The 14,347-nt window shown below is 47.6% G+C and overlaps 2 protein-coding genes across 2 annotated transcripts in view; one reads left to right on the top strand and one right to left on the bottom strand.

Annotated features, from left to right (window-relative positions):
- Positions 1 to 14,347, top strand: part of LOC119891504 (scavenger receptor cysteine-rich type 1 protein M160-like) — a 1,270,577-nt gene that overhangs the window by 994,010 nt on the left and 262,220 nt on the right. The gene's annotated exons all lie outside the window — the stretch shown is intronic.
- Positions 1,539 to 14,347, bottom strand: part of LOC119891534 (zinc finger MIZ domain-containing protein 2-like) — a gene marked incomplete in the record, with an annotated part of 22,375 nt that continues 9,566 nt past the window's right edge. The window contains 20 exon segments of the mRNA XM_038703249.1: positions 1,539 to 4,988; positions 5,105 to 5,302; positions 5,639 to 5,674; positions 5,676 to 5,812; positions 6,782 to 7,050; positions 7,554 to 7,622; positions 7,706 to 7,773; positions 8,107 to 8,264; positions 8,570 to 8,675; positions 8,763 to 8,894; positions 8,995 to 9,073; positions 10,336 to 10,477; positions 10,596 to 10,785; positions 11,050 to 11,142; positions 11,272 to 11,378; positions 12,473 to 12,677; positions 12,916 to 13,158; positions 13,591 to 13,747; positions 13,856 to 14,064; positions 14,173 to 14,287. Of these exon segments, the coding sequence (XP_038559177.1) occupies positions 4,881 to 4,988; positions 5,105 to 5,302; positions 5,639 to 5,674; positions 5,676 to 5,812; positions 6,782 to 7,050; positions 7,554 to 7,622; positions 7,706 to 7,773; positions 8,107 to 8,264; positions 8,570 to 8,675; positions 8,763 to 8,894; positions 8,995 to 9,073; positions 10,336 to 10,477; positions 10,596 to 10,785; positions 11,050 to 11,142; positions 11,272 to 11,378; positions 12,473 to 12,677; positions 12,916 to 13,158; positions 13,591 to 13,747; positions 13,856 to 14,064; positions 14,173 to 14,287 (2,821 nt within the window).

Raw genomic sequence — 14,347 nt, 5'->3', positions numbered from 1 at the left:
GACATCATCATTTATGGGAGAACTGCAACTTTCTTGACTTAAATTATCTTTTAAACTTACAAACATCATGGGCACAATTCAAACAGGATAAAACAAGAAGTTGTCTCTCGCTGTTAACTATTCTCTCCCGAAATAAGGTCTTATAGGGGGATGCAGAAGGGAGGGAATATAGGCTCTCTATAGGCCAGAGGTCGCACGCCTCTAGGGCAACAAGGGTTTAAGGGTCTTATCCACTGCGCCATCGATACCTCTATGAAAAGTTTATCACACTGCCAAATTTTTATTTAAGTCTGGGAGCGCTGAGGCCGGTAAATGACTGGGGATGAACGTGGGCGTTGATCGCCTCGGGAGCTGGTGAGGCTGACTAGCTAGAGCTAGATAGACCAAACACAAATTAAAAACCTAAATGGTTAATTTCTCATTTAAAATAACCTCAACACAGACAAAAAGCTAGCTTGAGAACGGTCGTAACTTTTGCGGGCTGTTAGCTTACGTTACAGAGCAAGAAGCTAACATAATGTCACCCGGGCTAAACAATGGATGGAATCATCTCTACAGTTAACTAGTTACGAAGGAGCACAACATTTCATAGAAATGACTATTTAACCAAAGGCCGTGTTCATGTGAGTTCAGAAAGTTTAACTTTGGTTAAACTAACCTCAGGTTAAAGTTAAAGCTGCCCTTCTTCCTGTTTGCACTTAGTGTTTCTCAGCAGAACACACTCTGAATCACCGTCGGCTCACGTTCCCTGGTGAGATTACCATGTTTAACCTGATCCGGACCAGATTAAGTTCCATCAGACACGCAGTTCGGACCAGCCTGCATGTTTTATTTCTACCTTTTTACCGACTCTGTGTTGAGGACCGTTCTAGGACATGTGGTATTTTGGGAGGCGGTTGTTCCTCTCAGGTTTCCGGTTGAGATGCAGATCCTGCAGAGAGGCGGCGGGTGGTGGCGGGGGTTTGCTATCGACCAGTGACCTTTAATGATGTTTGATGACCTCTGGTTGATGCTCACAGAGAGGCGGCGATGCACGCTGGCACCATGAAGGGAGATCCAACCCCCTCGCCCCCCCGAAGACGAATTAAAAGGAGCATCTATGCTGTAGTGGTGTCAGCTGGTCGGGATGAAACGGTCGGCTATGTGTTAAAGGGTCAGTTCACCCAAAGTATAAAAAAGTATAGTTTCTTATTGAACTCTGGTGCAGTGGTTCCCAACGCTTTGCATCAGATTTCACAATTAAATGTCTCGTTTCATCCAGACGACCGACCCAAAGATCTTCAGTTTACTGTCCCTGGCTTTTTAATCATTTAAACTAATTATTAAAATAATTGATTCACTTTCTGCTGCTTGATTAATCATCGCAGGGAATGAAAGGGGGGAGAGGACAGAGAGGAGTCTTGTTTTTATATTCAGTTGATTCCAGTTGCGTGTTAAAAGTTTCCTCCTGCGTCTCGGCTCTCCTCTCTGATGCTCGCACTTTCCCACATTTCATCAGACGTACACGTGATTAAAAGCAGCACATGTTCTCCTCGGTGTGTCTTTCCAGTGTGTGTTTATTAAATTACAAAGGCTATTAATATTATTATTGTTATTAGCATCATTACTGAATCATACAGTGTGATCATGTACAGTTTTATTTTCACTGGGACATGGAGACACCACAACTGTCTGGACTCTAGTCACTTTACAACATACAGAATCATGAGGAGGAGGAGGAGCAGGATGAAGATGGCCTTTCATTATTACATATAAACAAACTGTGGCTGCGGTCGCAGAGCAGCCTGTTGAGGCATCAACGGAAACAGCTTTTATTTGGTCGTCTTCTTTCTTTGTTGCCTCGTAAAGTGGCCCTCGGGGGTGGGGAAGTGAGCTAAAACCCCACTGAAAGGCTCGACTGCAGGAGCGAAGACACCAGCGGCACTCTGGGTAGAAAGCACCAGAGCTCGGCTTAAAGGGACGCCGTTACAGAAACAGATTCGCTTACTGTAGCAAGCGGTTTTAACATTTATTCCGTAAAACGTACTAGTCGCTATTTAAAAGCTACTCGTACTTATTTATAAGTCACTAGTAACTATTTCCGTGTGACGTGAACAGTTTATTAGATATTAGTACTTATTTTTAGTTACTAGTGACTAATTATCACTTTTTCCTATTGAAACCTACGGGCTCTGCAGTTCAGATATCACCTTTTAATTAGTTACTAGTAGCTATTTTACTAGTGCTTATTTTTAGTTTCTAGTAACTATTCCATTCTTAGTAGCAAAAACTAAAACAAGCCATTTTACTAGCCATTAATAAATGACTAATAACCCCCAAATATTTACTAGTAACAATGAAAAGTATCTTTTGGAATAGATACTAGTATGCGAATAATAGATACTTGTAAAATGGAAATAGTAACTAGATTGTAGAATCGTGATATGAACTGCAGAGCCCCGTAGATTTTAATGGCAAAAACTAAAGTACTAGTCACTGGTAACTGTTCCATCAGTACTAATAAATAAGTACTAGTTAAGGAATAAATGTTATAACAGATTGCCACAGTTTACACTTTTAATATCCAGCGTCTCTTTTCTGATAAAATCCAGATGTGATTTCAAATCCTCTCGTTTACACTCAGCCACAGGAACAGAGGTGTTGAACAGACAGGTGATGCTATTTTAACCTGATATTTTACTTTATTTTAAAACCTCGTTTCTCTTTTGGACAGCACTTTGGATTTGCCCTGATGCTGAAAGGTTCCCTCAGTAAGATCACGTTCCTCCAGCTGACTGCAGTTTGCATTAGATCTTTGGACAGCAGCCATGCTGGAAAGCAGAATCCAACTAATCTGATTGATCAGGAAACAAATGTTCTGTGATCCCTCCCAGAACTGCGCGTCAAACGGCAGCAAACAAAAATTATAACATTAGTCAGGGGCAAGTCTGTACTATGACCATGAATCTTTTCCTGCCACGGGGTTCTACTCCAGAGAGCAGATCCACGTTTTTGCTCTCTGAAGAAGTCACATTGAACTCTGGGACACCGGGATGGACCTTTGTTTACATTTCACAGACTGAAAAGATGACATGGATTATCGAAATAGCTGCTAATTATCTTTCCGTTAATCAATCGCTGAATTAACTGATCGTTTCAGTTATAACAGAGTGACTCTGAAAGAGCGAGGGGTGGACTACTTTCACCGGACGGTACCAGCTCTACTCACCTCGACTCTACTCGCCTTTTTTAGTTTTCCATTAAGGGAAAACGGTACCTGGTAGTTTTTTTTTTGGTTTCACCTCCTTTGAAAACACTGCAGACTGCTGATTGGTCACAGAGAATTGACAACAAAGCCCGTGTCTGAAATAAGCTAGCTAGCAGGCGGTGTGCCGCTAACGTTAGCTCGGTTTAGCTGCTCAGTTTCAACTGCTGCAATTTCATGTTAGTGTTTCTTTGTCCCTTCCTCTGTGCTAGAGTGCTTTTAAGAACTTGATGACGTTATCCAGTTTGTTATTAAAATTGTTATGAACTTGAATCGTGCATCTCTCCATCATTCTCCAGCCATTTCGTGCAGCGTCCCTATGAAGACCAGCTACATTGAGAAGGCGCTATATATCTGCAATGGAAAGCAGTGGACGGGGCACCAAAGCGGGTCGAGGCGAGCTGGTACCATCCGGTGGAAAAGGGGCTTTACTGACTTTTACCTCGAGTTGTTGTTCTATTAAAAATATAACAGCATAATCTCAGACACACATGAAGGAACAACATCAGAACATTAGCATGAACCTAATTTTCTGATTCCTCATCTGTGATTAAACTCACACTTCTTCTATGATTGAAGGACAGCAGAGTGACTAAAAGGGGTTCCACAGGGCTCAATAATTGGTCCACTTTTGTTTTCGTTTTATATAAATAACATCAGAAAATAAGAGACATTGTAAATTCCATTTTTATGCAGATGACACACTGATGTATTCTACTGCTCCCTCTGTCGACAGAGCATTTGAGAAGTTGTGATTTTAATATTTTACAGAGATCTCTTCTACAGCTTAAATTTGTCTTTAAATGCTAATAAAACTACTGTTATGTACTCAGTTTGTTTCGTCTTCTCCTGAAATACTGCGGCTGAGTGTAAACGCTTCATGTGTTCACCTTTGGGTCTTTCTGGGACATCTTTCTGGGACATCTTTGCTAAACGCCGCCTTCAGTGTCTCCAAACGTCTCCGGGGAAAAACAAAAAGATCTCGTATGCTGCTTAAAAAGGTCATCTTCTACTTTTTACACCATCACATTTAAAAACATCATTTGGAGCAGAAATATTCTGGCTTTAAAAAAGGGACCCACACCGCCCAGTAACTACACATCAGCGTTAAGTCCTCGTCCCTGCAGAACCTCCACGATCAAAACAATTTATGGATTTTCTCTCTGCATTTTCATAGAAATGAACTGAAACCAAATGTTCGTCTGGAGGACGATTAAGGTAAAAACTGAGGAGTTGTTTGTGAAGCGCTCAGCAGTGACGTGTGTGTAGTTTAAAAGCGGCCGTGTGGTCGTCACTTTAAATCGTCTGTAACGGCGGCCTGAGAGCAGCTGGGGGGGGGGCGTCGTCTCCGGCCGGGAATGAAGGATCAAGCATCAAAATACAGAGAATAAAAAAAAAAAAAAAACAATAAAATAAAGTTACCGTCAAGTTCATAGTCAGACAACAAAGAGTTTTCAGATTTAAAAGTAGTTTTTTGTTTCGTTTCCTTCTTTTCGTCCGCGCCGTCCTGTGCAGACGGCGGCCGTGTTGGGCCACCTGTCATGTTTGGCGGGGCGAGGAGAGAAATTGTTCTTATTTTACAGGAGAGTTTAAAGTTCTGGAGGCGTGAGTGTGTGTTTAATGTGTGTGTGTGTGTTCAGTTGTTCTCAAATAGCGACAGCAGGTCGTCGTTGTTGTTGTTTGGGAGGTCCGGAGGTCCGAGGTACGACAGCAACTCATCCGGGTTGGTCAACTCCGGAAGCAACTGCGGAGAGAAACAGGCGAGTTTCTGATCTGTATTGTAAAGCAGCTATTTATAATACTTCGAGTATCTACAGTACTTCGATGGAAAAACACAGAACAGATCTGGGTTCTACTCACGTCCAGAGACGGTTCTGGGACATCCGCCGCCCCGCCGAGGCTGAAAGAGCTGTCGCCTTGGAGACGGGGATTCTGGTTGCTTCGCTGCATCATCTGGTTGCCGCCACCCAGCTGGGAGTTACCGTGGAGACCCTGTGACTGCTGCTGTGAGAGAGGAGCACCATGGGAAGTGGAGTCCAGGCGGCCCGAGACTGACATCTGAGAAAAGGGAGGGGAGAGGAGGTGAGGAAGGAGAGAGGAGATAGGAAACGAGTAGAGAAAAGGAAGGATGGAGGAGAGGAGGAAAGGAGAGAGGGGAGAATATAGAAAGGGAGGAGAGGAAGGAGAGAGGAAATGAGCAGAAAGGAAGGAGAGGAGAGAGGGGAGGAGGGGAGGAGATAGAAAGGGAGGAGAGAGGAAATGAGTAGAGGAAAGGAAGAAGGGATGAGAGGAGGGAACGAGAGAGGGGGTTAGGAAGGAAGGAGGGAAGGAAACAGAGGCACACTTCTGTTCTTCCTCACAGAAGATGAGGATGAAGACGGCGTGTTACTGTACCTGTCCGGCCAGCGGGTGAGGCGGAGGTTTGTCGGGGGGTGAGGAGGGCACTGGAGAGCTCGGACTGGTAGGAGAGAGGAGGAGGACCGGGGGAGGAGAAGTCCCCCCCGCCCGCCGGAGTCCCAGGACCGCTGAAGTCTGAGAACCCAGCAGACTGACTGGGATAGGACGGCGCTGAGGAGGAGACACACGATCAATACACCTGCTTCCTGTTTACACCTCCAGCAGAGCCTCCATGGGTCACCGCTGGTTTCACCTCCTTTCTACGCTGCGTTGCAACTTATTATGCAAATGATATTTTACACTGACTTTAGTTGAAGCAAATGACCGTCAGTATAAATTTCAAGTGGGGGGGGGGGGGGGCAAAAATATCTCGTCACGATTCATTTTCCTGTTGGTTTGTAAGAGAGAAAAATAACAATTTTATTAATCATATACAATAAAGCCTAACGATTAATTCAAAAAACTGATTAATTTTAACATTTTAATATAGATTTTGTGATTTGATTTTCCAAAAGCAGCCAATAGCCTGAATGTGCGTTAAGGAGAGAGGAGAAGGAGAAAGAAAGGAGGAAAGGAGAGGAAGGAAGGGAGAAAGGAGGATATGAGAGGAAGGAGAGGAAGAGAAAAATGAACGGAGGAAGGAAGGAGGAGAGAAGGGAAGGAGAGAGGAGAGGGAGAAAGAAAGGAGGAAAAGAGAGGAAGGTAGGAAAGCGAGCAGAGGAAGGAAGGCAGGAAGAGGGGAGAATTTCTTTGTCTCCTCGAGAAAGGAGGCTTGCTGGAGAAGCTAGGAGAGAGGAAACACCGGCGTCTCCTTTGCATATCTCTTTTTGGCCGCGTGACGTTTGAACACTCGGTGGCGTTAAAATGGCCGCCGCGAAGAAATAACGTCTCATTCCGTTAAACGCCTGCTGCCTCGAGTCTCCTCCTCGGGTGGGAGGGACAAGGAAGCGAGGAAAGGAGGAATGAGAAGGGCCTAAACACACCGCCACAGACGCCATGTTTGTTTACTCTTGTTCCAGGAAGTCGGTCCCTAGCACCTCCTTCCTGATGACATCACGTAGGCTGTGAAAGACGGCAGGCTGCGATTGGTCGGGAACTAACTGTCATAATCATTAAAACGCTCGGCTCCGCCCTGCGTACCTGGTCCGGGGTAGTCTGGTGTGTGGTTGCTGCCGCCCCCCGCAGACATGGAGGAGTAGGACATCGGGGAGGAGGAGGCCGCGGAGGGGGCGGGGCCTAGGGACGCGATCATCTCCATGACACTGGGCAGGACCATGTGACTGGGGCTGAGCGTCCGGCAGCGCTTCAACACCGGCCCGTCGGACTCCTCCTTCACGTGGATGTCCGGCTTCACAGGAACCGGCTTCCAGCTGCACACCGGGTCGATGGTGATCTCCTCGTACTCCGAGCTGAGGGGGAGGAACCACCAGACCATTACACACAAAGTCTGCGTACTGAGTGCTGTCCTCAGCTGCAGTATGCCAGGCCAGGCTTAGCCAGTTTTAAATCTTATGTAAGAAGAACGAGGCTGCAGCTGATCTGTAGCATCAATAAGATTTATATAAAATAAAAGCCAATAAAAAGCAAGCAATGTAATGTTTATTTAGAATAACGATAATAATAAAGCAGTAGTATTTTGATTTTTTTGATTACTACATACTATGTTAAGGCCAAATCAGTGCGAACAGGATGAGAACAGTAACATTTATCCATTTAGCTTTTATCCAAAGCGACTTGCTATACACGCCTCTGGAGCAACGAGGGGTTAAGAGTCTTGCTCAGGGACACACTGGTGTCTCAAAGTGGATTCGAACACGGGTCTCTCACACCAAAGGCATGTGTGTTATCCACTGTACCACCACCCACAAGGTGCACCATGTGGACCAACAGCAGAAAATCAAGCGGTTCTTACTTCTGAACGTAGATGAGGATCCCCAGCATGTACTGATCCACCTCCAGACCTTCCAGCAGGGCTGTTTTACTGCGCACACACACACACACAGAGGTTACAGAGGAGACAGGAAGTGTGTATACAGTTTGTGTGTTCGTGTGTTTGAGACCTACTTGCACACAGGGCATCTCCATGTTCCTCTCTCACAGTTGAGCTGCAGGTACGACTCCAGGTCAAAGCACTGCGGACAGACAGAAGTCCATCAGTTTGGTCTACACAACAAAACAGTTCTCTCTTCTGCAGCTGCTGAGGAGACAATCTGTTTACAGCGGCACGCACATGCCTGGTGTACGTGAACGGTCACATGATGTGTGTTTTCAGACGGAGGTCGGTTTTAAAACAAAAACGTAGCAGTGTGGATGTAGCCATCGTCTGTGTGGATGAGCTGAAGAACGTCAGCATGTTTCAGCAAACTTTCCATCAACAGACTGTCAAACCAAACTATCATAAACAAAACAAGACAGCGAGTCACATGTCAGCGTTTGACACATCCTGGCAGCTCGAGGGCTCTGACCTGTATGTGTCTGCAGTCGTGACCTCTGGCGGGCAGCTGGATGCGGCGGAAAGTGATGGGGCATTTCAACGAGACCCTGATGGCGGTCTGCTCCACGCCGTCCTCTCCGTTTAACCCGGGGGTCCCGGGGATGGAGCCGCTGCTGAAGTTCCTCTTTACTGAGACACAGATGAATTTAACAAAATGAACAACAGACATTTAAAGCAAACTGAATGTTTTGTGTTGACGTTTTCCACTGAGCGAACAGCTGTGACGCTCTTATTGTGAAACAGCCCCAGCTTCCTGTAGCCTTATTCTGAAGACATGGCTGCTTTATTTTGGGGATTCTTCTGTCGCCAACTTAGTTTGATCCTGCAGACTGGACTTGAACACATTTTTCATCCATCATTTATTTTTGTAGGTTTGTTTCCAGGCTGCATGTGTCAGACGTCCTGACTTTAATGTTAATAATAAAATAACTCACTCTTAGTGACACAGTGCTCCGCAGGCAGCAGCCTCTTCTTCATCAGACCCTGCAGCACCGAGCGGACCGACGGACGATGAACCAGCTGGAGGACAAACAGGTGAGACTGCAGGGAGAGAGAGACGCGTTAAAGCGAATCGCAACAGGAAGTTCACCTTTAGATCTACAGAATATGTCGAGCGTGCGTTCTTACGCAGCAGCAGGCGGTGACGGTGATCTGGATGGTGTTCCTGCCTGGTTGACAGACTTGCTTCAGGTACAAAGGCTTATGGGAGGTTTTGTTGTCGCCCCGCTCGATGGTGAGAGGAGTGGCGTTCACACTCACCTGAGGAGGAGGAGGAGGAGGAGGAGGAGGGCAGATAAATAAAAACCAGTGCAGAAATAAGAAAAAAGATTTATATAAAGAGGACGGATGAAGGTCGGACCTGGACGGAGGCGGGCCAGTTGGTGTTCATCTGTCGGTCCTCGTGGTGGTAACACTTAAACTGGAGCTCCAGGTCCGGTCTGACAAACACAAACACGCGTTATTGAGCTTTAAAACAAACCTGGAAACAGTTCTTCTTCCCCTGATCAGAGATTTTCAGCGAGCGTTTGTTGGCCGGCTGCTTTGTTAGTGTTTGATATTTACCTTCACGTCATAGTTCAACATTAAAAGTACTACTTTAAAAAACAGAGTAGGGAGGTAATTATTAGTAGCAGTTATTTTAACCCCAAACATGATCTTTTTCTTGCAGCTGAGATGCTTCAAAAGAGCTGGACGGTGTATCACAGTGGCTCCAAAATAATGATCTGACCCTGAACTGTGATAAGACAGTCGGTGCTTTTCAATAAAAAGAAAGGTCAATGAAAATTTCAGAATAAAGATTGATGAGGTTAGTTTCTCATCTTAAGTTTGACAGACATGTAAAAGAGACTGTCAGCACAGCAGATATTCTATGATATTTATCATAACTGTTTGGTGTCGGGCCAACCAAACTACAATTACACCCATAAGGACATTTTATAAACAGGCGCTAAAAATAATGGACCAGAAATCTGCCTCATTCTACGGAAGCATAATATATTGAGTGGTGACAGTTTAGTAAATTTTTCAATTCTAACACTAATTTTTAAGTGTGTGAACAACATTGCACCAGAAATATTCTGTCAGCTAGTAGAGAAACTAAAGAGCGGAATAATAACTAGAGGCGCAGACATTGTTTGGAACGCTTTACCATCCGAAAATTAAAACATTGACTGAACTCAAGGTTTTTAATACACATTTAAAGCAATGGCTGAAACAACTCCGTGAACACTGACTGTGCAGGATCCAACACGATGACACATGTGAGCATGCACATTTCTTATTTTGTGTTCTTGTGTTGTTAAATGTTTCTGTTTTATAGATTTCCACATATCTTATTTCATGTATGTATTTTAATGGTTGTAAATGTTCTATGCATTTGTCCCTGTCAAACAAACATTAAATAAAAAAAACCTAACCAAACTGTGACATTAGAGTCAACATTAACCACTCGTTTTATTTTGAAAGTCTAACCGGATGTTGCATATTTATTCTTGCTAACTTGTCCGTGGAGCCCTACACGCACAAAAACAACGCTAAAGGGTACCCAGGGCGTTAAAAAGTGACCAAGCGTCCATATGCGACGCCGTGTGGTGAGAACTCACACACAATGGTTTTGTGTGAGTCATGTTTCCACCAAGAGACTTTAAACTCAGACTGCACTCAGGAGTGTTACAGTTCGCCGCCGCGTGCGTGCTTTCACCTCATGATGAGCGTCTTGTAGACGGAGTCTCGCAGCTGGAAGACGTGGTTGCTGACGGCCAGGTTGTGCTCTAATCTGAAGGGCTCTAGGACCACGCCGTCACGCACGGGGAAGGTCAGCCGCAGGTCGTCGCTAGGGTTACCTGGTAACAGGAAGTCAAACAATGAGACTTGCCACTGGCAGTACTGCAGAGAAACATCCTCCTGTTTCCGCCGCAGGCCGGCGTTGTAACAGAGGCGTCTGAACATGTGTGAGTGTACCTGACGGAGGAGGGGGGGGCAGGCCGGCCATGTTGGGTTTGATGTCCGGCAGGAAGGAGGAGGGCGGCGGCTTGACGTCACTGCTGCCGGGGGACATGTAGGGCGGCGCCATGGAGCTGCTGGGGGTGATGGGAGGGGTCGGGTTTCCGGGTACAGGTGAGGAGGGGTAACCTGGTAACCCTCGCCCGGGCTGAGAGAGAGAGAGAGAGACTTAATAAAATTACTGTTGTTGTTTGTTATTTTAATAATTTAATATTTTATTTAATATTTAAATTAAACAACAACAACAGAAACAAGTACATAGGGATCCACAGGAAGGGGCGGGGCTTAGGCTCTATATGATAGTCTTTATTAAGATGATGTGTAAAATATCTCCAGCTGAATATAAATGTAAATGTGGTGGAATAAAAAGTATTTCCTGCAGAGATGAGGTGGAGCAGAAGGAAAGTCTTACCCCAGACGGCTGGTTGAAGGAGTTGTAGACACCACCGGCGCCGCCTGCTGTCAGAGCGTTTAAACCTCCACCCTGACCGTTAAACTGCTCCTGCTGCACAAACACACAAACGACGACACACCTGTTAATGTTTAAATGAACAGGAATCATCCTTTGATGAGGTTTTAACCAGAAGGACACGGTTCAGGCTTCGTGATGCTGACTGAGCGTAAACAGTCTGACCTTGTAGTACTGTGCAGAGGGGGGGTACTGAGGGAGGGGCATCTTATGGCTCTGGTAGGAGGGGGAGGAGCCGGAGCGTTGTGGGACCGGGCCTGGACCACCAGGACCTGCAGGGAAAGAGAAAGACCCTGAAACGCCGACCGACAAACGTGTGGACTTAACCTGCTTTACAGTGACAGAAACTACAGAAACTCTCTTGACTGAGCCAGTTTCCCCCTGCGTCCAGTCTTTGTGCTAAGCTAGGCTAGCTGTTCCCCCTGCGTCCAGTCTTTGTGCTAAGCTAGGCTAGCTGTTCCCCCTGCGTCCAGTCTTTGTGCTAAGCTAGGCTAGCTGTTCCCCCTGCGTCCAGTCTTGGTGCTAAGCTAGGCTAGCTGTTCCCCCTGCGTCCAGTCTTGGTGCTAAGCTAGGCTAGCTGTTCCCCCTGCGTCCAGTCTTTGTGCTAAGCTAGGCTAGCTGTTCCCCCTGCGTCCAGTCTTTGTGCTAAGCTAGGCTAGCTGTTCCCCCTGCGTCCAGTCTTTGTGCTAAGCTAGGCTAGCTGTTCCCCTGCGTCCAGTCTTTGTGCTAAGCCGGGCTAGCTGTTCCCCCTGCGTCCAGTCTTTGTGCTAAGCTAGGCTAGCTGTTCCCCCTGCGTCCAGTCTTTGTGCTAAGCTAGGCTAGCTGTTCCCCCTGCGTCCAGTCTTTGTGCTAAGCTAGGCTAGCTGTTCCCCCTGCGTCCAGTCTTTGTGCTAAGCTAGGCTAGTGTTCCCCCTGCGTCCAGTCTTTGTGCTAAGCTAGGCTAGCTGTTCCCCCTGCGTCCAGTCTTTGTGCTAAGCTAGGCTAGCTGTTCCCCCTGCGTCCAGTCTTTGTGCTAAGCTAGGCTAGCTGTTCCCCCTGCGTCCAGTCTTTGTGCTAAGCTAGGCTAGCTGTTCCCCCTGCGTCCAGTCTTTGTGCTAAGCTAGGCTAGCTGTTCCCCCTGCGTCCAGTCTTTGTGCTAAGCTAGGCTAGCTGTTCCCCCTGCGTCCAGTCTTTGTGCTAAGCTAGGCTAGCTGTTCCCCCTGCGTCTAGTCTTTGTGCTAAGCTAGGCTAGCTGTTCCCCCTGCGTCCAGTCTTTGTGCTAAGCTAGGCTAGCTGTTCCCCCTGCGTCCAGTCTTTGTGCTAAGCTAGGCTAGCAATTTCAGCTAGGCTAGCAGTTTTCTCCATGTGTCCAGTATATAAGCCTTACCTGGGTGGTACTGCATGTTGGGACCGCCGTACGGGCCGGGGCCGCCGTGTCCGCCGTGACCGCCGTGACCGCCATGACCGCCATGACCGCCATGACCGCCTCCACCTGAACCAGGCATTGGACCGCCGGCGCCACCAGGACCAGACATCATGTTCACACTGGAACCAACCGGAACGCCGTACTGCTGAGACATCCCTTGGAAAGACTGAGGACGGAGTTTATGTTAACTTTTTTATTCTGTACAATAAATCACATTTTAAATTATTAAAATCATTAAGTTTGAGTCCAGAATGTTTGTTTGTGTCTACGTTCAACGTATAAACTGATCATTTTTGATCAGAGACAAATTCTGATATAAAATCAGACATGCGGTGATTGATTCTGATTAAATCAGGTTCCATCTGGATTGAATCTGATTAGTCTGTACAGACCTCCTGACTCACCTCAGAGCTGTAGGGCCGTTTGAGGCCCTGTGGGGGCCTCAGGTGGCCCTGCTGTGGTCCAGGGCCATAGTTTGGGTGCTGAGGAACCCTCTGGGGGCCGCCTCCAGGTCCATACATGGGGCCCATTGAGGGCGGGCCCCTGTTAGGTCCAGGCCCAGGACCCATACCTCCAGGAGCCATGCCAGGGGGCCCGCGGGGGCCTGAGTGGGCCATGAACTGGTTGTTATAGGCTGGACCTCCCATCTGACACACAGAATCACAGCGTGTTAACCTGGTGCACTACGACACTAAACACCTGCAGCTGGATATCACACCTTTAAGGACCTGATGAGGGCCCGATATTACTTCTCATCAACTCTCATGTTCAGACTGAAGGCGGAAGTGAACGTCTCTCCTGACATGAACACAGCAGTTCATCAGGACTCCCGCGTCCCGTCAAAGACGCCAATATGTTCTTCTCTGCAGACGTCTGACTTTAAAGACGTGCAGACTGGGGCTATTACTCAAACCCCCCCCCCACCAGTGGAGCGACTTGAGAACCCGTGACCTTCAGGGCTCAGGTGGCAGCTCGCCGGTCGGAACATGAATAAATAATCAACCCTACGAGGACGCCTGAAGTCTCCAGCAGAGGGAGCACTAGCTCAGTCGCCTACATGTGACCCATCACCACCTCACCTGTCCGTAGTTCATTTCCTGGTTTTGTTTCTCCTGGATGGCGGCGACGGTCGCGGTGGCCGTGGCGGTCGCGGTGGCGGCAGCAGCGGCAACGGCGGCGGCGGCAGCAGCCTGAGTGAAGTCGGAACCTCTGGAGCCTCCGGGGTTCGTCGGGTAACTGCAGGTCAGATTCCACAGTTTATTTTTTCCTGACACGTTTCAGTCCCGGGCCAACCGTGTCAATAAAGTTTATATTATTATTATTATGTGTGAACTGATGACTTACCTGCTGCTGTACCCCCCCGGCCCTCCGCCGTAGCCCCCCGCGGCCCGGCCGTACATGCCCTGGTTCATGTAGCCTTTGCTGGGCTCTCCGTAGCCCTGCTGGCCCATGTAGCCGCCGGGCCCGCCGGCCATGCCCGGACCCCCGGGGCCCTGCATCATGGGCCCCCCGCCTGGGTTGGCCCCGGGGCCCATCACCCCTCCACCCAGACCCTGACAGACACAGAAACACTTCACATCACACGTCTTGTACACAGCACTTTGTTATCTGCGATTAATCGTGGTTAATAATTCCCTGCCCTTCCGTTGGTGATGTCATACCTGGCTGGCCGAGGGATTGGTCACTCCCCAGACGGTGGTTACCACAGAGAGGGATCCTGTGGGCTGATTGGTGGGCTGCTGCCAGCCGGACGGGTCATACGGGTACGAACCGTCACTGCAGACACAAGAGAGGGAGTCAGAGAGTTTCTGCTAAAATCTGATTAAAACTAACAAA

Source organism: Micropterus salmoides, unplaced genomic scaffold (assembly GCF_014851395.1).
Source record: "Micropterus salmoides isolate LMB-PRFRI ecotype aquatic unplaced genomic scaffold, ASM1485139v1 Ms_hic_scaffold_7, whole genome shotgun sequence".
NCBI classification, from domain to species: domain Eukaryota; kingdom Metazoa; phylum Chordata; class Actinopteri; order Centrarchiformes; family Centrarchidae; genus Micropterus; species Micropterus salmoides.
This window is presented reverse-complemented; position numbering and strand designations above follow the sequence as displayed.